We start from the raw sequence: 22,716 nt of genomic DNA, 5'->3' as shown, positions 1-22,716 counted from the left end.
GGAAATATATTCCATTGCTTTTTGGAAAGTATCTTACTAAAGAAACAGCAATGTAGAAGAACTGATGATAGAAAAAAGAGTGTATTTTAGCTAGCAAACTACAAATCAGAGACCAGCTCAGAGATGCTCTCAAGTATAAAACGTCATACAAATGAACACTAAGTGCTTGAAGATATAGCTGAGGAGCAATAAAACGGCTGCTGCTGTGCTAAAAGCAGACAGTGAAAGTTGTCAGTAACGTTCTACCAAAGCCTGAACTGATACCAGCAATTTCCAAGCTGCTGCTCTGCAGTTCCCTCACATTCAGTTGACAGGAAAGATGAGCTTTTTCCTCAGGGTGAAACTGGGCTGTGGCATCTGCTTCCCTGCATTCTGCTTGTCAATTTTTCTGCTCACCTCTTGGTTCACTGCTGTCAGGATGGTGAGAATATCTTCTCCTCTGCAAAAATACAGGAATGTTTTGTATTAGAGAAATGGTTAACACCAGAAAACTTAAAACAGGCTTCATTAGGGCTGCTATACCTCAAGATACAGGAGAATGCATTAAAAGGCTTCCGCAGTCAGGTAAACTGCTTTTAGCAATCTGTGTACCTTGTTGCTCTGTCACTGTTTTCAATCTGAGCAAGCACCTCCCCACCAGACATCATCCACCTCTGCATCCAAATCAAACTCCTGTCATTCAGCAGGAAAATATAGGTATAGCTTACGGAAACATAGTTACCGAGGACAGCTGCTCTCTAGGTGTTGGCACAGTGACTGTATATACCAGGTCCCCTGGCTTGGACTTCTGTAAGATACATAATCCTGCAGGGTAGCCATGCCCAGGAGGAAGTCTGCTTCCGAGGGGATGCAGTCAAGCTGGAATCTTGCATCTGTTTCTACAGAAGAATCTTGAGCTCCAGAATCTACTTCGATGGTTACACCTCTCTGGCGAGCATCACCTTGGCAGGCCTGAACAAAGAAGACTTTTGGTTTTCCTGCAAGTGAGTGGCAATTCCGCCCAGTGAAAGAAGTAGTCAGTTCCTGGATAGGTACTTCCTGCCCATCAACACCATATATAATGCCTTTTTTTCCATGAGAAAGGATGCAGCAAACAAAGCAGTCCTTGTCCTTGTGGTCCTCGCACTGATAGATGTTCACAGTGTTACGTATTTCCTCTGCGGTGAGGTCTTTATATTCTGCTATTTTGAAGTGAAGCTTGGTAAAGACTTTCTTCAGAGCCGCTGAAAGTAAACAGAAGAAGAACTGGAGCTGTTTCATAAAACTTGTATTTTTTTTTCAAATTACATTTCTATAGATAATCTGGCTATTTTGTAATCCAGCTATACTTCTTACACTTCCATCCAGGCAGTTACATTCCTGCTCTGAAAATCATCTAGCGGTCTGACTGCTAGCCATATCTGTATTAAGTAAGTAAGTCCCCTTAGCTCTCATTACAAGGCTTCCATGCCACCCTTGCTGTTTATTATTTATTTCCTCTATCTGGAAAGTGTACAGCGCTATTAAGAAAGCGTTATTTCCTTATCCACTTCACAGCTAACCGAGCTCTTAAAGCCCAAGCTGAGTTTGCTGCTAAAGGTTGCAGAAAACTAAGTAAAATGCTAGTGAGCTGTTGTTGTTAGCTAACCAGTGAACCCTTGAGGAGTTGATCAGGGTTTGTCAAGACAGGAAGCAGAGCTAAGTCAGCTGCTGCAAAGAAAGTAGCCTAGAAAGGGAAGCTTGGCATTCAGACCTTTAGGGCAGAACATGAAATGTATTTTCTATTCTTAAACTAGTCTGCTTTCCATGAAGCGGCAATATAAGCTCATCTTTAATGTTCACTGTACCTGCATCCATGTCTGTCCCATTCCGATCATTCAGCTTTAGTTCAGCCACTTCTGCCCTGGCTCTTGCAAAATTGTGATTATTCAGGATGAGGCACACTCCACGGGGTCGGCTGGTCATTTTGTAAACTTCAAGCTGCTGGACCAAAAGCCCACTGGTGAAGTTACTGCACCTTCCTCCAGGTGCTTCTCAGCCCTGGCTGGCAGTACAGCTGGGCAAGAAGCCGCTGGACATGTCTGGACAGTCCTCCCCAGAAAATTTTGCTCCTAGGACATGGCAATGCACTGCCCCACTGACTCTGGGAGTCTGCACAGCATGACCTGCCACATCATCATGCTCAGCCATCAAGGATACTGCATGCACTCGCTTCTCTACGCCCAGCAATCTGCAGATCTCCTGGTACAAGAAACGTGACCCATCTTGCTACCCTAGCAAAGGTTTCTGAAACCTGAACAGTGCAGCAGCTGCTGCCTGTAACTTAGCTTCAGAATAAAAAGTATATTACACAAGTGGTGCTCCCCCCCCACCCAAGTTCTAGACAGAGCCTTTAACAGTTGTGGGGGGTGACTTCTTCCCACACAAGATGATGATGTTTCTAGGAAACAAACCGACTTACCCGGGAAGATTCACTATGGTTGTCAGGAGAATCCGGTGCCACAGATGAGGCCAGCCATCTGGCATGGGCTGAACATACACACAGAAAGAGGGATGTGTAAGCAGAGTATGTAGCACTGGAGAAAGCGGAGAAGCTTTATGCTCCTTCTCAACGAGTATCTCCAAGGGTAACCATTCTTTGGAAATACTAAATTGTAATTTTATGGCTGTTTCTGTTAGTTGTAAACCACAAAAAAAGCAGTTTAAAGAGACTAGACTATTTTGATCAGTCAGTAAGTGGATTCTTGGTCACTGTTTAAGCAGTCACATGTGTAAAGTGAGATAGATACAAGTGGCATAAAGAGTCCAAGAGGTTGAGAAAAATAAAAGGCTTAAAATTTTTTTTGAGGCATTTGTTACCTTCAGTGACTCCTATGTTGCCACTCTGTCCCTCTGTGATGAGCATCTCTTCTTCACCTGAAACGCATTCATTATTAGTCCTACATGACATCTACTTGTCACGTCAAGAGTAACTGATGTGAAAGAGGCCTTTTTGTGTTTTTTGTTTTTTTTACCACATAGGTTTAATTCATACTCTTCAATTTTCTTCACCAGGCTCTTGTCAACTTTTTCACAAAGAGTCTTCAGGTACTTTAGGTTGTCTTCTCCCAAAATCCCCTTCTTCTCCATCTCAATGAAAACGTCGATCATTGTCTGGGCAATCAGAAAGGCAGTTTCCTCTTAGGGCACATCCATGCTGCCACGGGGAGGGAAGCTGCAGCATGTATAGATGTACCTAAGCCAGCTTTAAATGTACTGACAGCACAAGTGACCCCCCCCATCCCCCCAAGAGTCAGTTCAGCTTGTCGATATCTCAGCTGATTCAAATGACAATTCAACTCTGCTTACAAGTACAAGCATCTTCAAGACATGCTCATTTCCCTCCTGCTATTCAGAGATGCTGATCACCACTCTATCTATCTCCTGTATTAGATCACACAAAAGCATGCTCTTAAAAAAAACAAAAAAACAAAAAAACAAAAAAAAAAACAAAAAATAACAACTTATTTTTACATTGACGCCTCCTTTCATTCAGCTGCTTTCCAGTGGCTGTTTCATGCACTTTTAACTAAAACACAAGAATCATTTTGGTGACTGCCTCTGGCAGCGGAAAAAAAATGAATCTAACCATGCAAGCCTGGTACAGAGATCCATCTCTTAAGGGGCAAAGGACCTGATGGTCATAAGCTCACACCAAGCAGCGAGTGGCAAAGTGAGAGTCACCTCAAGGATTTCCTAGAATGGCTGCCACCAAATGTTTACCATCTCCTCTGAGAAAGAAGGAATCTGCTACAAGTATCCAGCAGTCAGACCCAGAGGCCGACATAGCCTAAGGGCAGCTGGATCTCCTACAAGGCCATGAGTGAGTGAACCCCATGCTCCTGTGCCTTAGTTCTGATAAGGCTCTGTTGCCTAGTTCCATGTTTTTTAAGTAAGTTTGGAAATAAATGGAACAAAAACATGAAGTGCTGATAGCTGCAATGATTCTGTATATTTGATAATGGTATAGAAAGCAGCCAAAAGAAAATCATCTGGGAGATGAGTCCATATACTAATCACTGCTGATTTCATCACTGATTTCCACTTTTTTTTTATAAAAAGCCACTAAGTCCCCTCTGTTCTGTACTGAGCTTGAGCACTAAGTCCTCAGCACCTGACACAGGACTGGCCCAACCTCTCTGGCCTGTACTACTACTGCAAGGGCTAAAAGAAGTGACACTAGCACAGACCAAGTCTCATATTCACGGGAGGCCAGTTCCATGCCAGGTGCATCCTTTCCTGATATTTTTTCAGTATATCAGTGGCACTTTTATTCCCATCAGTGATAACAAAATACATCTATAGATTAAAATAATGATAAAAACAAGATTCAAATCATTCTTACATTCTTGCTGTTCAGCTTGGATTTTGGTAGGTCTTTTCCCAGAAGAAATTTGAAACTTTCCAGCTCATCAGTGGTGATGTTTTCAGACAGCTGAAAGAGCAGGTACCTAGAAAAGGCGTAGAGGACACAATCTCATTGTATTCCCTAGCACATCCTTTAGCAAAATTTAACAGTGTACTGTTGAACTGTGCTCCACCCCCCCCCCAACCCAAAACAATAGCTATACACACTTTTTCAACACCTGATGGGACTTCAGTTCCAGGACAGTCTACAGTCAAACCATTTTTCAGTTGTAGTTTAGAAGAGGTGTTTTTCTAAAAACAGAACTGTGCTGAGATTTTTCTGGAACCGAGAATAGAGAAAGTGCCATGACTTTTCACACTACACAGTGCCTTAGGAACACAGAAATTTCTGCCAACTGTACCGTCCGTGCAGTGAGACACATCAGGTAGAACTGTACCTCAGCACACTTTGGGAGAGGAAGTAAATGCCTGAACAGCTCTTTCCAAGACACTGTGGAGAACTGAGGTGGAGCTGGAAAAACTCATGCAAGCACAATTCACTACGTTTTTAAATATGCTTAAAAAAGAATAACAAAAAAAAGCAAGACTTGTTTGGGAGGCCGTTAAGTATTTCACTAAGGTGCAGCTTAGTTTTCTCCCCTTTACAGAAATTTTACTGGCAGTATTTTTCAAGATTTGTACTCGTTTTCCTTTGGGAAGGTGTAGAAGTCTGTGCACTTCCAAACCTAGCCTGGTGCTCAGGTCTTTGGTAAAACTTACACAAACACGTGAGAAGAGAAACGGGTCTTAGCGAGGAAAGTCCCGGATAAACAGCAGCCGGGCTGCTACCTGCGGGGCAGCACTCGCGCTGCTGCGTGCCAGGCTGCCAGGGCAGGCCATGTCCACCGCCGCTCACCTGAACGCGGACACCTTTGCCCTGCCCGGGATCCGAAGCTCCCGCTCCATCTCCTCTCGGCTGGAGCCCAGGTGGCAGGTCAGGATGTCCATGCGATTGATGCGGTAGAGCAGCTCCTTCAGGAAGGCCAGATTCCCCACCTCGATCAGGCCTTTCTCCTGCAGCACTTGGAAGAAGGCCTTGGGCTCCTGAATGGCCTCCTGCTTCCGCAGGGGGATGTGCTCCAGGCTGAGGAACTTCAGAGCCGCCAGGTCGTCCTTGGCCAGCGCCTCGCTGATAACGTAGAGGCACCTGGAGAACTCCATGGCCCCCGGGCGGCTCCGGGCCTGGGCAGAGAGACGGGAAGGCGCTCGCCGGCCCCGCCCCGGCCCCGCGCTTCCGCCGCCGCCGCCCGCGCCCCTGGGCGCTGCAGTCCCCGCCCCGCCGCCGCCGCGGGCGCTGCGCCGGCGTGGCCGCTCTGCCCGGGCCGCCCCGCAGGCAGGCGCCGGGCGCCTCGGGGGGCTCCTGGCGCCCGCATTCAGTCGCGACTCCAGTGCCCCGGCCTCCCGAGAGCAGGGGCCGGCAAAGCGGAACCACCCGCACCCTCCCGGCGGCGGCGGCGGCGTCCCAGCCCACGGCCGCGCTCCTGCCGCCAGGGACGGCGCCCGGGCGGGCTTCGGTGTGCAGGTACGAACCACTGATTGCACCACCACCACCACCACCACCACCACCCAAAAAAAGGGGGGGGGGGGCACAAAATCCTTACTGTAAATTTCACACCACGATGTGAGGAACCTGGCGCTGCGAGCGTCGCTGATCGCATCAGAGCAAACCGCCTCCAGCGCGGATCGCGAGCGAGTCCATTTCCTCCGCACAAAACAGCTGTGTCACTACAGGCCGCTTACTGCGCTCCTTCTTCCATCTGGCCTAGGAAGACACATTTCAAAACTTTGATCCAATTACCATGAAATAATATTACACCTCACTCCGCTGTAAAAAAAAAAAAAAAATTTTTTTTTTCAGATGGAGGGATTTCTCATACAGCTTCGAAAGCAAGCAGGCTACTGGCAGAGCAAGCGATACTTAGGTACCACGGTTGATCTCACACCACATGCAGAACATACATACAATGTTTCTTAACATAAAAGCTGCACCCTGCTTTTTTGAACTCTCATCTTTTTGTTTCATGAAACTCGTACCACCTGTCACTGAGATCAGCAAGTGGAAAACAGTGGTGGAGACAAATGAAAGACTTTTAACTCTATTTTGAAATAGTTCATGAAAAACGCACGCTGAGACCATCTCAAAACTAACTGCCAGTGTGACATACTTAGGTTTGAGGATGCCCTCCTATTAGTTATCTGTCTCATCTCCAATCTTCATCTCTAATCACAACTTAAAAAAAAAAAAAAAAAAAAAAAAAAAAAAAAAAGCTTTTCTCAGCCACTCCATTATTTTCACATGTATCCCAACCATATCTTTGACAGGAATAAGAGCGTTCAAAGCCCTCTTTTGAGAAAATTCAACTTACTGCTGAAGGTACAAAGCTGTTCTTCTGTCTTGGCTTTTGCTGCAACTGCCTCTCTTTAGTTTAGAGCCACTGACAAGTCATTCTCATTTTAACACAAAACTGAAAGACGCAAGAAGGTAATCTACTCGACTTCCTCATTGCGAGCAGTTTGCAGGCCAGGTGACAGGAAACGCTGCACACTTACGGCGGCTGCTCGGATCCTGCACCCTGCCCGGCCCTGACTGCCGCGTCCGCTCCCTTCCCAACCCTCAAGTTTCGTTCGAGAACCTTTCAGCACCGCAGCACGCTTGCGGCAGCACAGGGCCACGGCGTGCACCCCCGGGACAGCGCTTCACCTCTGTGTTACACCTGCTGCTCCAATACACCGCCCCCAGTGCCACCCTGCCGCTATCCACACTCCCCAAATAAACAACGTGCTCTCCCTAAATGCTGAATTGGATTTAAAAACACTCCCTTCCCCTAAAAACTCAACTTAGCATAGCAATATATTAACAAGAAATAGGTTGTTATCCCAGAGGCTGCCTTATTAATGTTCAAAACCCTACACAAGATATCTGATTACTGTACACATGGCAAATTAGGTCAAAACATGATAATGACAACACACTCAAAACAGTTAACCTGCCCCAAGTCATACAGTTGAAACAAGCTTTTTCTAGTAAATAGTCTGATGGAGGTATGGATCTGATACAGCTGTATAAATGCCTGAACATGAAGCAGTTACACAAACATAAAACTAGTGTAAAAGACATAAGCCAAGCTCAGAAGAAACATACAGAATCACTTTCCACCTAGTCAGAACGCACTACATTTTGCACCTACAACAGCCAGTCACCTCGGGGGCCTGGGGAATTCCTATGCCTGTCAATAATAGAACAGATTTAGTGATAAGTAGAAGTACAATTACAGAAAAAAAATACCCACAGAAATGAATACGTGGGAATTCCCTAAGCTCTAAACCACATTTTTTAACGTATTGTCCAGAAGTCATTTCAGACTAAACATGCTGTTCTCTGTTCATAATTTGGTATGTCTCTTTGTCTAGCTAAAAAGAGATAGAGCTGAATAATTTCTGAGAGCACTGTCACCATTTTAGTTAGGTCAAAAACAAACAAAAAGGTCACAAGCAAGGGCTGAACACTGGACATTTCTCAAGAAAATCCAGCTCTCTGCTGCACAGCTAGATCTAAAGTGAGGGTATTTTGATTCAACCTCCTCTCTGGGCTTTAAGATTGCCTACAGACCACAGACATAAGCAACATTTTAATCAAAACTCTGCAGTAGCTGCACTCTTCACTGATTTGAGAGTGAACCCTTGTACAGGCAGTGGGAACTTACGTATTTCAGCAGCCAGTGCCATGGAGGAAAGCCGGCAGCGACGGCACCACAAGCGGGTTCCTCGCACACGCTAGGAACCCATCCTGCCGGCGGCTGATGAACAACCGGTCACAAAAGTCCCTTTCAGTGGAGAGAACGACAAACTCACCAGGAAGACGGGCGCCAACAGCTCTCTGGGCAACTGATGTTGTAAACTGAACGAGTAAGTAGCAAGATGCAAATGAGAGGGCAGGGATTCTCTCCCCGCCCCCTAATATTGCTTCTGCCTTTGCAGATAATGTCCCTCCCCAACTCCTCTAATCAATCCCCCTTTCAAGCAGCACCACTTTGATCTTGTCTGATTTCAGCTAAAACTTGTAGGTCTTCAACTCACCAGCTTTACTTTCCTATTAGCTTTCTAAATCCACTTTCTAGTGATGATGCCTCTCCTGACTGCAAACAAACACAGACTTGAGTCCCAGCATCGTTTTACTACAGCACTTGGCCTTCCAGCCAGGAGTAAAACAAAACAGAAGACAGGCTGGAAAACTGTAGCTGAGGGCCTTTGGAGAGGAGAGGCAATTGCTGCTCACCATTCTCCAAGTTCTGCTACCAGAAAAGGAAGTGAAAGAGGAAAAACAGTCAGAAAACTGTAGAAACAACTTCCTTCTTGTCTCTTAGTCCTATGGGAGGGCCACAAACATGTGCAAGAACGTATCAGTCAACATCCCATAGAAGTCTGTGAATTGTACTTTGCTCGGGACCACAGAACTGAAAGTGTGTTTTCTCCCTGATCGCTGCACGAGCCACAGTGGGCATGTAAATTCCCAGTATGGCTACTTCCTGCAACTGCTTGTGACTATGATTCTTTTCACAACTTACTCTTGATGGACAATTTCAATAGGCATGGGCCAAAGGCAATAGAAATAATAGACTGTACCAGTGCCACAGTTCAAAGTCTGTAAGAATCAAAGCCCCTAATTCTCATTGCTGTGCCTGGACAGAACAGCCAAATCCAGCAGTGTGTCCAAGAACACACTACAGGAATCCTCCTCTGCCACCAGTTCTTGCCTGTATGGCCACAATCACTTTCTTTTCTCAATATCCTCCCAATAAATTAGCTCCTAACTCTTTTCCCCCTTCCTCCACCCCCACCCTCACTTTTGTTGACCTTTGTTCTTCAAAAAATACTGCAATACAGTCAGTGGCACAAGCCAACGTTAAAAAAACCTGTAATGCTTACACCGAAGTTTTCATTGCAAGTATGCCTTTTGTACGAGCTTGAAATGCCTTCTGAAACATTAATGAAATTAACTGCAAATATTAACCTGGATGCTTTCAGAGATAAAGCCATTCTACTTCTTAGCTCATTTGGACTTGTTTATGTGTTGATAATAACTCATAAGCTTGACTATGAGGCAACAGTTCATTGGTACAAGAGAAATGCTGCATTAGAGGATTTTGACTGGGTTTTCTCTCTTTTAATAGCTCTTCATGGACAGGTAATGAAATTGGCTGTGGAGGTGAGTGGCCACAGTTTAATAGGTAGAACACAATACCATGCAAGGTTGATGATGCGGAGAGTAATACAAAGAAAAAGAAATACTGCAAATGCAAAAGTTCACTAATACCAATGACATTTTCTCTTAATCTTAGTGGAACAGCTGTCATCATCTAGCACGCTTCTCCCAGAGGATGCAGTTACTGTTTTTTAAGATACATTTCTGTACCATAAAACATTCACAAATCTAACTAGTAACTTCATAGCAAGGCCTCATTTATGAAAACACTATAAAAAGGTAAATAAATTGATGCAAATGTCAACCACAAAACCGTACTGTAAGTAACAACTCCTTCAGCAAACATTTGCCACAAACAGCATACTCATTTACATAGTGTTCATAACTTCTATTTACTGCGTATGAAACCTGAATGAACAAAGCTGTAATTCTAAGAATGGACATTCTCCTTTTCACTTCAGAGGTGAAACAGAATAAGTGGAGCAAAATGCAACTGCCAACACATTGCCTGGAATTAGAAAAAAAGAAAAAAGTCTCATGTCAAGAACACAAACATGATCGAGTGAAGAACCTCTGTATTATAGCTAGACATGAAACTCCAAAATATATAATCTCAAACAAGCAGAAGTTAGGAAGTATCTCAAATCCATCCTTTATCTTGTAAAACTCAAAAAGGATGTAGCCTTTACAATCCCACACAGCTCCCCTACACCACCCACACATTGCTGAAGATGCAAGAAAAAAAAAACAGCAGCAGCTATTATCACAAAAGTCTTGAACTTTAGCTTACTGTTTTCTATTATTTCTCCATCTGCTAAAGCAGCAATATCAATATGCCACTTCCCAGAGTGACTGCCACAGAACACTTCAATGAGAGCAAAGATAACTTTTCCAAATGAGGTAAAGGTGTTTGTCACGCTGAACATGTCAGTCCACTCATCCAAGAGACAGATATACCACAAGCAAGGGTGACATGGAAACCAGGAGTATTTATTACAAAAAAAACCCCACTGGACCTAAAGTCAGTAGCCTGGAGAAGAAGGCATCTCAGAATTGTGGTTCTGAAGGAGTGAGACCTTCCTTCCACATTTTTGACAGCTACTCAGTACAGATTGCCCGTAAGTGCTCTGACAAAAAAAAAAAAAAACACAATCAGAATCCCTACTGTCAAAAAAGGTGATAAATCTCAGTGCTGTTTAGCTGAGTTAATTAATCAAATGAAGCAAATGAAACTTTGGAGGGAAAGAACCACAGAAATGCAGACTTGTTTCATCATCATCACCATTTTCACCATCACCTCTTATTGGTCCTTCTGGTAAATCTGTTAAAATCTCACACACACTCCCTGGGAAGGCATTCTTGCACTCTGCATGTAATGGCTGTTTTCTTCAGATTTCAAGGATGTATCCTCTTAACAACACATACGGAAATACGAAATTCCACTGGCATTTCCAACAATGCTCAAGAATCATACTGCTTTGAAATATTTCCTCACTTGAAACAAGGACTGAACAAACTCCACTGCTTCTGCAGGACAGGAAAGCAGGTCTGTACTTCTCCACAGCCCTATCAGACTGCTACAGATCCAGGTGCCAGGAGACTGAATAAGCAAGGGAATTAGAAAACTGAGGCCCATGGCCCCTTGCAGGACTGTAAACTACATGGATTCACACAATTTCTCTTGCAAATTCTCTTGAATTCCATGTGGAGGTCCATTCCAGAAGTGATTCCTAATTGACTGTGTCCTTATTTATTTATTTATTTATTTTCTGTTGATTGGGATTGTGGAACTTGAAAGATCAATTGCTTCCTTAGGGTTGATGATATTTTTGGCATCTGCTTCCATCCATTTAGTACTCTTCTTCCCACTTCCTTGTTCACTTCTGTCAGGATGGTAATAAGATCCTTGCGGCTTGAATAAAAATGAAAAAAAGGTGCATTGAAATACATGATACTTTCGGCTAGGCCAAGATGTTGACCTAGATGTTTGCTCCAATAACGTTACATCTCAGGGAAGGCTGGTATCTTCCTGTCTCCCTGCCTGTCACTGAAATTGTGCACCCCCATTGTGTAACCACAACATCCACTATGCACTGGGAATAAAAGCAACTTCTGTGTAGAATCACTTTACAAACACAGTCCTCTACCTTGGTTATGATTAGAAGTCAGCACTAAGATGACACAGAATCAAATTTAGGCATTTTCCAAGCTCTCCTCTGGACTTCATGAGAAAGCAGTGTCTGGAGAGAAATCTTATCTTCTATATCAAGTTGAAGATGGGGGGGGCAGACATGAGTGAGGCAACAGGTAGACAAAGAATACTAATTTTTTGCTTGTGTACTTAGCCAACAAATTGCCTGTCATTAAGTATCAATGGAAGAAAGATTTTTGTCATTTAAAAAATGTTAAAGATACATATATACACTTGTTTTTATGTATTACACACTTGTTTACACACTTGTTTTACATGCTTTTTGTATTTTATGCTTTTGTTCATATGTATTTATAAACACACGCTTGCATGTAACATTACAACCCTGATTCTGTAACAAACAAACTAGGTTAAGTCACTTGAACTTAAAAAAAATAATAGTGCCTACTTCTGGAATAATTACTAATCAGACACTGCTCTGCAGGTGAAAAGCATTATATAGAGCAAATACAAAACAGTCTTGTTTCACCACAGCATATTTAAGTATGTATGTCAACAATACCCTAGTTGTACTTGGGTTAAAAAGAATACTTACAGTGGGCAAAGCAACTCCATCTTGTCACAGAGGCACTGAATGTAAACACTGCCACTCTTGCAGCGGTAGCACTCAAAGTCTTCCATGGTAGCCAACCCAATCAGAATATCAGCCCGGTCAGGTATGGAAGTCAGAGGGATAGCATCTGTCTCAAGACAGCCAGAAAAATCTTCTTTTATTGTGACAGCTGGGTGACCTGCAGACCCTTGGCAAGCTTGGATAAAAAACAGCTTGGGTTTTCCAGCAAGAGAGGGACAGTTAGATCCCGTGAAGCAAGAGAGTAAATCTTTAATATTTACGAACTCCTGATCAATGCCTTTTATTTTATCTTTATCACCATGTGAAAGGATGACGCAAACAAAACTGTCCATATTGCTGTGATCTTTTTTGCTGTATTCTTTAACTTTTGCATATATTTGGTTTGCTTCTAGATCCATGTATTCAACTGTGTCAAACTGAAGCCACTTAAAGACCCTCTTCAGTGCCTCTGGAAAAAGAAAGTCAGCAGACACTTGTCAAACATAAACAATGATAAGGAAGATGAGGAAACTCCATGCTCTGCACAGTACAACAGGTATTGGCAGAAGCATTCAGATCTCACCAATAAACTCATCTCACTGACTCTCAGCCTGTCAAGTGTTAAGAAAATCACAGACGCCTTTTTTTTAATATAACACAGTTAAACATCACACTGTCTAAAACAAAAGTGCATTTCAGATTATCTGATTAATCAGTACAATTTGGTGACGCTTAGCATGTTATGCAGTGTGTTTAACTGTACACTGCACAGCAATCTCATATGCTTAAGAAGAGCCCTTAGATAGATAAAGAAGAGGTATTCCTTTAGCATGACAAATTCTGCCGCTCTTAAATGATGTAGTTCCTTATTCTGTGAGAATGATCAATGCACAGAAAAGAAAAGGCCACTAACAAAGGTAAGGTGCCATGCAGACTTATCAGTAATTGCTGACTTCGTGTTTTATTGGCAGAGCAAAGAGAGCTGGGAAACAAGAAGCCCTGTACAAAGCTTAAGGTTAAAATGTTAGTGATGCGTTGATTAGATTTTAGTTTATCCAGACAGGATAAACTTTTTTTGCAGGAAGAAAGACTATACAGAAAATGATAGAGCAGTAAAATAATTGCATTTATTTGAGGTCTGTTGCAAATAGATGCACATACTGACTAAATCCAAATGCTTTCTCAGCTGACGGCATGGCAAAACTATACCTTTCAGTCAGTAAATTAAGCAAAGAAATCACTGAAGAGACTTTAAGGATCTGAAAAGTGTTACTTTATGATAGTTAAAAAGTAAAAAGAATCGTAATCCCTCCTTCATAATTTGCTCCACATGCAAACAACTAAGACTCTTTCAACCTTCCTCGAGTTATCACCAAAACTGTTTGAAGTGGCATATTTACAATTTTTGCAGTGACTATCGTTCCAGTTACTTATCCTGGAGGCAAAGGAGCTTAATTAAAGTGGCCATGCCTCACAGAAAATATTAGATAATTCTCTCAGATGTCACACACAAAAAACAACCCAAAAGTTGTATTTAAAAAGTACTAACCTCCATCTTGCACTGTTCCTTCCCTAGTTTCTCTAGGATTTTTAAAAATGTAGTTGTTAAGAATCACACAGTAACCATGGGGGTTGTTTTCCATCTTATATGATTCCACAAGCTGTAGTAACACAGAAAGTAGGTAAGAAAGCAGTGCCAAACATCCAAGAGATGTATGCTATACAGAGCTTTTTGCTTCTCCATGCCCAAACACAAAAAAAATCATGAGAGCCAAGATACAAGAAAGGAAAAGGCCAAAAGTACAAACCAGCCCTGGTAACAGGGAAAAAGAATGCTGCTTCCTCTCCCTGAAGTCCTCCCCCCACCCCCCCCCCCCCCGGGATATGATTTTGAAATAGCAAATGAATATTCTGACACATGTGCAGAGGAAAGGTTCCAGCACCATGTCAATCCCTCTGAGAGTCTTGCTGGGTTTCTTGTAAGGCAGCAGATGCTGCTGGTCCCCCCCCCATCTGTTGAGCCTGAGTTGGAAAAGGATGGGATACTCTCACCTTTGCCCATTCCCATCTCTGTCATCTTTAAGATCGGCTTTCTTCCCATGACAGCTACTCCTTCATTTCTTACCTACAAGGCTGTAACAGCCAGGTCCTCACCAAGAGACAAGGCTTGGCCATCTTTTGAAAATGGGAATTCATCCAAAGCCTACATATAAAGCCAGGTCCCCTGCCTTTTACCCCCCTCAGTTTTAGGTATCTGTGCTCCCAGGAGCTGGAATGAACACTTTAAGGGCAATCCTGAGGTATTGCTCACCAGGTGTGTTTGTGTTCCCCCCTCTGCTCCTTGTTCTGCTGGATTCACAGGAACGCATGTTGGATAGCAGAGTTTTTCCTCAGGAACATTCTCTAAGAGGAGGATAAACAAAACACCTCAGGAATAAAAGAACAAATCTTCCATATAGCGTATTTCAGCACCAGAAGAACAATGCAAAGAGTGAAGTAGGGAATCATTTCCGCACTGTCAGAATACCACCATTCTGGAGAGGTTATATCAAGCAAGGTTCCAGTTTTGCAGATTGCTGGAGAGTGAAACTGTGCAGAGTGTTCAATGCAACAAAAGATGTATTTGTGTCTACACCCCCAGGCAAATACTGCCAAAATTACAGTCATCAGATAGAAGTGAAGGTCTGGCCCTCAGACAGACAGCGTATGCTGCAGTCTGACAACAATCATACCTCACTCCAGTCCTTCCCTGCCCTTTGGCTGGCAGGAAGATGCAGATATCCAAGTCTGGATACAAGCACTCATGCCAGACAAGCCATTCACTAGCATCTCCACTACAAGATACAGAAGTGAACAAGAAGACCTATTTTTGTACAGTGATATACTACACTCAGCACATTCACTTCTGAGGCTGTCACCTCATCTCCAAAGGATTTTAACTGGGTGGACAAACCAATGATGTAGAACACCAAGACTTCCTCAAAGCAACAAAACACTGCCTTGAATACAACTGCCTGAAATAAATGAATAAACCCTCATACCCAAGACTCTGCCCAAGGATATAAATCACACTAACCCTTTTACAAGTTATTCAGACATGTTTAAATGAAATTTGGTTTTAAAGGCAGTATGCTCTTCTCGTACTTACTTATCAAGGGGGACAAAAGAGTAACAATACTATTAATAAAATACTCCTGACAGAGGAGCTGTCTATGCTGGACACCCTTAGCAATTCTTCCACTCTTGCAGAGAGAGAAGCACACCTCAGAAGCACAAGGATATACCCTGGGGCAACTAATTCATATCTCCACAGGAAATGGCACAGCTGTACAGGTATGTCTAAGGAAACACATCAAACTGAGTCAACTGAAAGGAGGAAAGTGGGGAAAAATTTAACAGGTCTCAGTTGTTGATGGTTGACACACTGTTTCCCAAAGATTAAGTCCATCTGTGGTGTCACAGGACACACCTCAGCTGCATATACACCAAAGTTCATGAAATTTCACATTTGGGGTAGAAAGCTAATAATTGAATTTTATCCAAGTATCTGGTCTCCAGTAACTTTTCCTTCTGCTAAGAGCAAGCCTCCTGGCTAACAGAAAATAAGGCTGACAACCTCCTAACACAAGACTAGTTTCCCCAAGGCAATTATCTGTCACTTCTTTTCTCTTTCAGTGACTGAAAAACTATACTGGTCCAAAACCAGCACTACACTGTCTCTTGGGAATTAAGACTGCTTTTAAGGCAAAGAGGAGGGAGATCCAGATTATTTACAAGGCACAAAATATAATTCAGGGAGAGGTACAAGAAGATATGATGGGACAAGGAAATAGAAAAATTAGGAAATCACAGGCACCAAGAGCCACTATGCCTCTCCTAGGATACTTTAAAGTGTCTCCCTTAACTCCAGACTCCTCAGTTCCCAAGAACTGAGCTGCAAAATGACAAACCTCAACTAACTCAACTCCATGCTAAATTACCTGATTATATAATTTACCTTTTGTTTCTTCTTCATAGATATCAATTTTTTTCTTTAGGTCAGCTCTAAATCCCTTTAATATATCCTTCAGCATTGTTACATCCTCTTCTTTAATTACTCCGTTTCTTTCCATTTCCAGTAAGACCATCAACATTGACTGGTGAAACAAAAATACAACCCAAATTCATACGTGACCTTCAATGATTGCATCAAGTAACTCTTAAAATACCTTGCATTTCTGGACAGCGTAGAAGGCAACATCCTCATTCCCAGAGACTGGTCATCTAAAGACCAGTTTCTTTTTCCTTCAAATCTTATTGAAAAATGGATCAGGGTGAAATGTGTCCGAAGAAACACATCAGTAAGATAAGACAGGATGTTTAGAAATTGCATTTACCTGGGTCAGCCTGCTTTGTTTCAACAGTGCAAACCAGTTATGTGGATACTAATGTGGCAATCTTGTTAAGTGTCACTATTTTCAGATGAATTATTATAAACTATTTAGCTGTAATGTTATACGTTTTCTAATACAGAAGAGGTATTCAGGAAAAAGTTTCATTTTTAAAGCTAATTAGTTCATCAAATTGGAAGTAAATCTGCCAATTTTCCTACAGGTACCACAACACAAATAGGAAGATTCTTAACCATATCAAACATTTTTGTAACACTGTTCATTATTTACAACACAGGTATTCAACTAGCTTATCAAATCTCTTAATACTTTTGAGAAGAAGCCAACGAAAGTGTTGCTATCCAAAATTACACTGAAGAAATAAATGTGTTCACGAACACAGGAAAAGTTTGTGGTGGAGCTCAGGTTAGAACTCAGATTCCTGACTCCAAAACACCCTTTCCCTCCAGCATCCACCATTTCTCCTGGATACAGCATATGCACAAATGTCTTTAAAAATGCCAAGCAAGGACAAAAGAAGAAAAGATGCGGAGAAAGGTGGAGAGTGAAGAAGGGCAGAGAGAAGACAAGACAGAGAAAAAAGGGTCCACTCTGTCACAGAGCAGCTGTTAGCTAACATCATCATTCTTTGAACAACAGAATTTTAGCAAGAGCGAATCGCTCTTTCTTCTCTCCTTACAAGAGGCAGATTCTGAACTAGCCTTGTATTAAACTTATCAAGATCACTATGCCTACAGCATTATCCTGGAGCTTGCTCTTTGGTATTTGTTTTTGCAGCAGGAATTTCACACTGTTGACATCTTCTGGAGTTAAGTCTTCTGCAATTCCATATAGCAGTTGTCTGGCAAAAAAGGATAGATAAAGACTGTTTAAGAAAGTTATGACAATTAACTAAAGGGTATGAGACAAGCCCTTCTCACCTTCCCCACCCAAATACCTACAGGTATCTGAAAGAGGTCTGATAACAGCTCCAATCATTTGTATATAGTGTGTCCATTAATGCACTAAGGTCATTCAAGAAGAGCATTATAGAGTAAGTGCAGTTAATAGCTACAATAGAAACACTACATTTAGGAATATTCTTCCCAAAACATTATATGGTCTGGCTCACATCGTCACAGTTCATTTAAGGAAAGACTTATCTTCTGCCTGTAGTTCCAGTTGTGATGTAGGCCAAACACAGTCAACCCTTCTAACAACTGTGGAAAAAAATCTTGTCCCAAAAAATCAGGAAAATAGAGAAGCTGTGTCTGTCTCAGAAACACCACAGCCATGCAGTTGAACTGAAAAATGTAAATCCTGGTCTTAAAACTCACAAAGGTAGACAGTCATGCTGTAATAAATACAGTTATATTGGGATACACATAAGATGACAGCAGAGAGAGAAAGCAAGAAAGATGGCACACAGCAAAACCATTCTGCTTGAACCTTTTCCATGCAAAGGCTTACTACTACTGTGCTTACCTGTAGCGTGACACCTTTGCTCTGCCCGGGATCCGAAGCTCCCGCTCCATCTCCTCTCGGCTGGAGCCCAGGTGGCAGGTCAGGATGTCCATGCGATTGATGCGGTAGAGCAGCTCCTTCAGGAAGGCCAGATTCCCCACCTCGATCAGGCCTTTCTCCTGCAGCACTTGGAAGAAGGCCTTGGGCTCCTGAATGGCCTCCTGCTTCCTCAAGGGGATGTGCTCCAGGCTGAGGAACTTCAGAGCTGCCAGGTCGTCCTTGGCCAGTGCATCAGAAATGCCAAAAAGGAGTTTGTGGATATCTGTACTCATTTTCTATCAGGACTTGGATCTAAACAGACAGAAGTTGTCCAGATTTGTCAGTAATTAGTGCAAACGCAAGATCATAAAAATAAAATACAATACATAAAAATGTAGAATAGCCCAAAATAAATACATGCAGTCAAAAATACTTCAGTAGAATCTCCTGCTATTATAGTTTTCATATTTAACTCTTTCAGTTCATCATACTCACGAGGAGCACAAGAAACTTTATGTAAGTGTAAAGAGAGTACATAAGTGACGTAAGTTTACGTAAGTGAGAAGTCACAGATTCTGTGTGCAGACAGCAGGGTGACAGACACATGGGATGTGCAGTCCTTGCAGGTTGCAGATGGCTCCATCTACCTGGCCTCTTTCCTAGTTTTTTTTTTTTTTTTTTTTTTTTTTTTTTTGAGCTTTGATCCAATTTGGGAGCAAGAGACTGTTTTATACTGGCTGTATAGTAAACAAGACCCCCAGGTTTTGCATCATACCAAAGATAAGGGCCTTTTCTAAACTATATGGCTTCTGCTTTCCTTAGGCATTGCTTCTGATCCAGAATGTCATTGTAAGCAAAACACCTTTTTGTTTTGGTTTGTCTGCATCAAGCAAAACCAGCTCTTGAATTATTATTTCCTTTCTCCTCTTCACCACATGCGCACGCGCGCGTGCACACACACGCACATATTTTAAATCTCAACCTTGGCTTATGGATCCACCCCTGGAGCATAAGAGAAAGTCTGAAAACATGAAGTGCAAGCCTCCCATGCTACCTCACCCTGATACCTAGTCTGCCCCACTGCAAGAGACCCAGCTGGTATTTTGTTCTGCCTCAGAGCAAAAATGTCCAGGAATCTCTGAAATGAAACTGCATAGGGATGCACTTGGTGGACATCTCCTGTCTCAATGGATTCACTGGGAGACTGAAAATTTAACAACAAATTAAGTTCTGAAAGCAAAACTTCCTACTCCTACATAAGCAGCATCTTAGGCTATCTGTTTTACTGTTACTGATGCTGCAAGTGTACTAATACTTGGGGTAACAACTCCAAAGCAGCTCAGCCGACTGCTAACTAAACTAGTTAGTACTGTAAATACTCCAGACAGTTAGCAGACACTGCACTGTCCCTCATGCAAGGGCCACGTTGTAGCAGAGCATCCCTTGGAAGACACACTTCTGGTCAGCACTCTCAGTGAGCAGGAGTGAACAGACAACAGAAACCTAACCTTGGTCTAGCCAGAAACAAATCAAAACAGCAGAACAGTCTTTGTCATGAAGTATGATTCAAGCTCTGCCCCTAAATATCACTTCCTGTAAATCCATTCAAAATTAACTTTTGAACAGACAAGAATCTGTATCATTCAGTCAAGATCAACAAAAAACCACTGATACCTGAATGAATCATATGTGCTTAACCTGATGACTCAATGATCTCAGGTATCGGAATGTGTATTTTCATATTCACATAGGATATAAAGAGTATACTTTCTTTGTAGCTGATTACGAAATTATCTTCTTTCTCACATACACCATGCCGTCATCTGAAGATACAAGGCATGCGCTCATGATAATACGTCTTCCCGGTATGAGAAATCTTCTTTTTCATTTCTGAAAAGCTGTAAATTTCAGAACCACAAAATTATTGCAATTAAAACATATGCCATCTACACAGTGTATTTAAGCTTCCCTGTAAATACAGAGAGCATACTAAATCAAAATTTAACTACTTCTATCTTTTCCTACCACTACTAAAATAAAGATGCAACTGATGCAAATTTAACAAGCAAATTCTTCTACCACAACAAAAATAATCCATTTTACTTCACTTACATGGAAAGACAAGCTGAAGCACTGCTGAAACGGCTCTCAAAAAAGTGAAAGAACGGACAGCCATGAGCTCTGAAGTTCCAGGAAAAGTACTGGCTTTTCCTGACATGCCTATTTTGTCACATGACTTACAAAAAGTTAACGTATGCCACAGCAGTAAGCTGAGCTCATAAGGCCAGAGTTCCCTACTTGTTGTTCTTCCAGTTTCAGCAAATGAATTATTACAGCACTTGTGATAAAAATGGCTTAACAACCCCACTGACCTGTGGCATTACTAGATCTTCCATGTCCTACCCTCCTTCCTCCTAAGTCCTTCTCCAACTCACCCAACCCATTTCTAACATGCATTTTAATGGAAGACTATTTCCTATATATATATAAAAAAAAAAGCGAACTATCACTGTCAACTTCAGGAGCAGTAGTCAGTAAATACAAGGAACTGAAGGTCTAAACATTACATTGCAATTATTAATATACTTCCCTTTTTACAAAAGAATTAAGCAGTATTTAACTTTTGACATTTTTATTCAATTTGAAGCACAGAACTCAGCCTTTAATGGTAAGATACCCAGTATGCTATACTGGTCACTGATACTTTTCTTGTGGCAAGAAATATATAAGCAGCTATCACACACCTGCAAGACCTCTCCATCCATGTTTGAAGCTCGTCATGTCAGTATTATGAAGAGACAGTTAGGAGAGCTGAAATCTATTGAAAATTTGCAATTAAAACAATCTTTCATTGATTTCAACCTGTCTACCTTTATAAACTCAAAATTGTAAAATGCCCTCTGATACAATGAGGCATATACAAGAAGGCCTACAAATTCCTCCCAACCAGCACACACTCCCTCTCCATAGTTAACAGCTCAGAAAATGCATTTGATTCAGTTTCACTGATACAAATCTTTTTATGCAAAGGCAATAAACAGCACAAAGAGACACCACAAGCACTCCTTTCTAACCTTCAGCAACGAACAGTTCTATCTCCATGTCAGCCCATGCCTCAGCATCTTTCTCCCTGTATCCGTTCCTCTGTCTCAACGAAAATTGAGACTCCAGCTGCAAGCTAGAATAAACACACAGGTGTTTCAGTATGGCGTGAAAACTACTTACAGACAGGGCCAACCCTAGGCTGGCTCTTTACAGATACAGGCTTCTTCCAACACACAGCAGCTCCAAAGACCAGCCCTCCCAGCGCTGTTCTTCCTCTTTTGTCTTTGTTTCACTTCTCATTTCATCCTCTCTTGTCCTTTCCTGAAATGTTCCTGTTTGTTTATTTGGATTATCTCCAGTTCCCCCATTCTCCTTTACCCAGGTTCTGCCCCTCTGCCTTCCCCTAGAACCTTTTCCAGTGACCCAGCCACCTCCTTGTAAGCAGCCTGCCCCCCCCCCTTTTTTTTCTTAGAAAGGGTGTGGTTCGGAAAGGGAAAACGCTGAGGCTAGGACTGCTGAGCAACTGGAATGACTAAGGCCTCTACTGGTTCAGCCAGGATATACAGCTCCTGCACAAAAATCGGCAGGCAGTAGGGTCAGCATACCAGAGACTGGGTGAACAATACAACTTTAAGATCACAATCTGCCCAGGATATAACTTCCACAACAGGAAGACGCTTTTTACACTGGTTCCACTTAACTCTGTCTAAACGAGAGTTGCACAAGTGGTAATTGTTCTTTCGCTGTGGAGGTAGTGTGCATGCATACGCCTCTGTATGCCACCAATAAACCTTTACAGAAACCATTATTTTTTGGTGTTTTAGGCTGATTTCTATCTGGTACAACTCTGTATTAGTACAGTTACACTGAAGGAGTGCAGCAAACCCTGATAAATATCCAAGCTGGATAAAACCCACCCACTTTCCCTGAAGACCGCTATCCTACAATATACCACAGGAGGTCACACGGACACTTCCAGCAACCTTACCCAACAGCAGCTACAGTTACAGTGACAAGCCTATCCTGCCTGTGGGCTAGCACTGACACAGAATACCACTGTGTGCACTCAAGTCTCACAGTGCACAGCCACATAAACAAAACTGTTGATGCACACAAGCAAAATATTCACACCGAATAGTACAAGTTTACAGCAGTGCAGCCTTTGTTTGAACAAGCGGTGTTAGGGATGAAGGAGACTTCACTATTCCAAGGCAAAGCCCCACTCCTGAGGGAACTCAAGACAGAAGACAGTCTAGACTCTGCTGACTGCTATTACCTACCTTCATCATTTAACTGGAGCTTACCAGGAAAAAGCCCCTCCACAGACAGCAAGAGAACACAATGACTTTATCTATGACACTTAGAAATGAAGCCAAGATCCTCCTGAAACAAGGACAAAATTTTT

General features: G+C 42.4%; 2 protein-coding genes and 1 long non-coding RNA gene across 11 annotated transcripts; 1 reads left to right on the top strand and 2 right to left on the bottom strand.

Moving 5' to 3' along the window:
* Positions 1-62: 62 nt before the first annotated feature.
* LOC134142318 (caspase-8-like) lies at positions 63-11,199 on the bottom strand. Of its 8 annotated transcripts, none has more exons than XM_062579245.1 (10): positions 11,124-11,199; positions 6,027-6,187; positions 5,282-5,607; positions 4,364-4,469; positions 2,994-3,132; positions 2,839-2,895; positions 2,441-2,508; positions 1,827-1,962; positions 722-1,223; positions 63-439 (listed from the first exon to the last, which is right to left on the bottom strand). In XM_062579245.1, the coding sequence occupies exons 2-10, from the start codon at positions 6,081-6,083 to the stop codon at positions 304-306; spliced, it is 1,527 nt and encodes a 508-aa protein (XP_062435229.1). In that variant the 5' UTR covers positions 6,084-6,187; positions 11,124-11,199; the 3' UTR covers positions 63-303. The 8 variants fall into 8 exon arrangements, with proteins under 8 accessions (XP_062435229.1, XP_062435227.1, XP_062435228.1 ...); XM_062579243.1 differs by lacking the exon at positions 11,124-11,199 and adding an exon at positions 10,926-11,011 and having other exon boundaries at positions 6,027-6,182; XM_062579244.1 differs by lacking the exon at positions 11,124-11,199 and adding an exon at positions 6,792-8,208.
* LOC134142322 (uncharacterized) lies at positions 5,720-12,997 on the top strand. Of its 2 annotated transcripts, XR_009958826.1 has the most exons (4): positions 5,720-5,947; positions 6,748-6,799; positions 8,142-8,331; positions 12,807-12,997. It is a non-coding gene; the product is annotated as an uncharacterized LOC134142322 (long non-coding RNA). The 2 variants fall into 2 exon arrangements; XR_009958827.1 differs by lacking the exon at positions 6,748-6,799.
* LOC134142320 (caspase-8-like) lies at positions 11,387-20,032 on the bottom strand. Its single transcript, XM_062579259.1, has 8 exons — positions 19,941-20,032; positions 18,249-18,578; positions 17,520-17,625; positions 16,391-16,529; positions 14,705-14,796; positions 13,943-14,054; positions 12,376-12,862; positions 11,387-11,540 (listed from the first exon to the last, which is right to left on the bottom strand). Exons 2-8 carry the CDS (start codon positions 18,557-18,559, stop codon positions 11,387-11,389), a joined length of 1,401 nt encoding a protein of 466 aa, XP_062435243.1. The 5' UTR covers positions 18,560-18,578; positions 19,941-20,032.
* Positions 20,033-22,716: the final 2,684 nt, after the last annotated feature.

This window comes from Rhea pennata, chromosome 6 (assembly GCF_028389875.1).
Source record: "Rhea pennata isolate bPtePen1 chromosome 6, bPtePen1.pri, whole genome shotgun sequence".
Lineage (NCBI taxonomy): Eukaryota > Metazoa > Chordata > Aves > Rheiformes > Rheidae > Rhea > Rhea pennata.
This window is presented reverse-complemented; position numbering and strand designations above follow the sequence as displayed.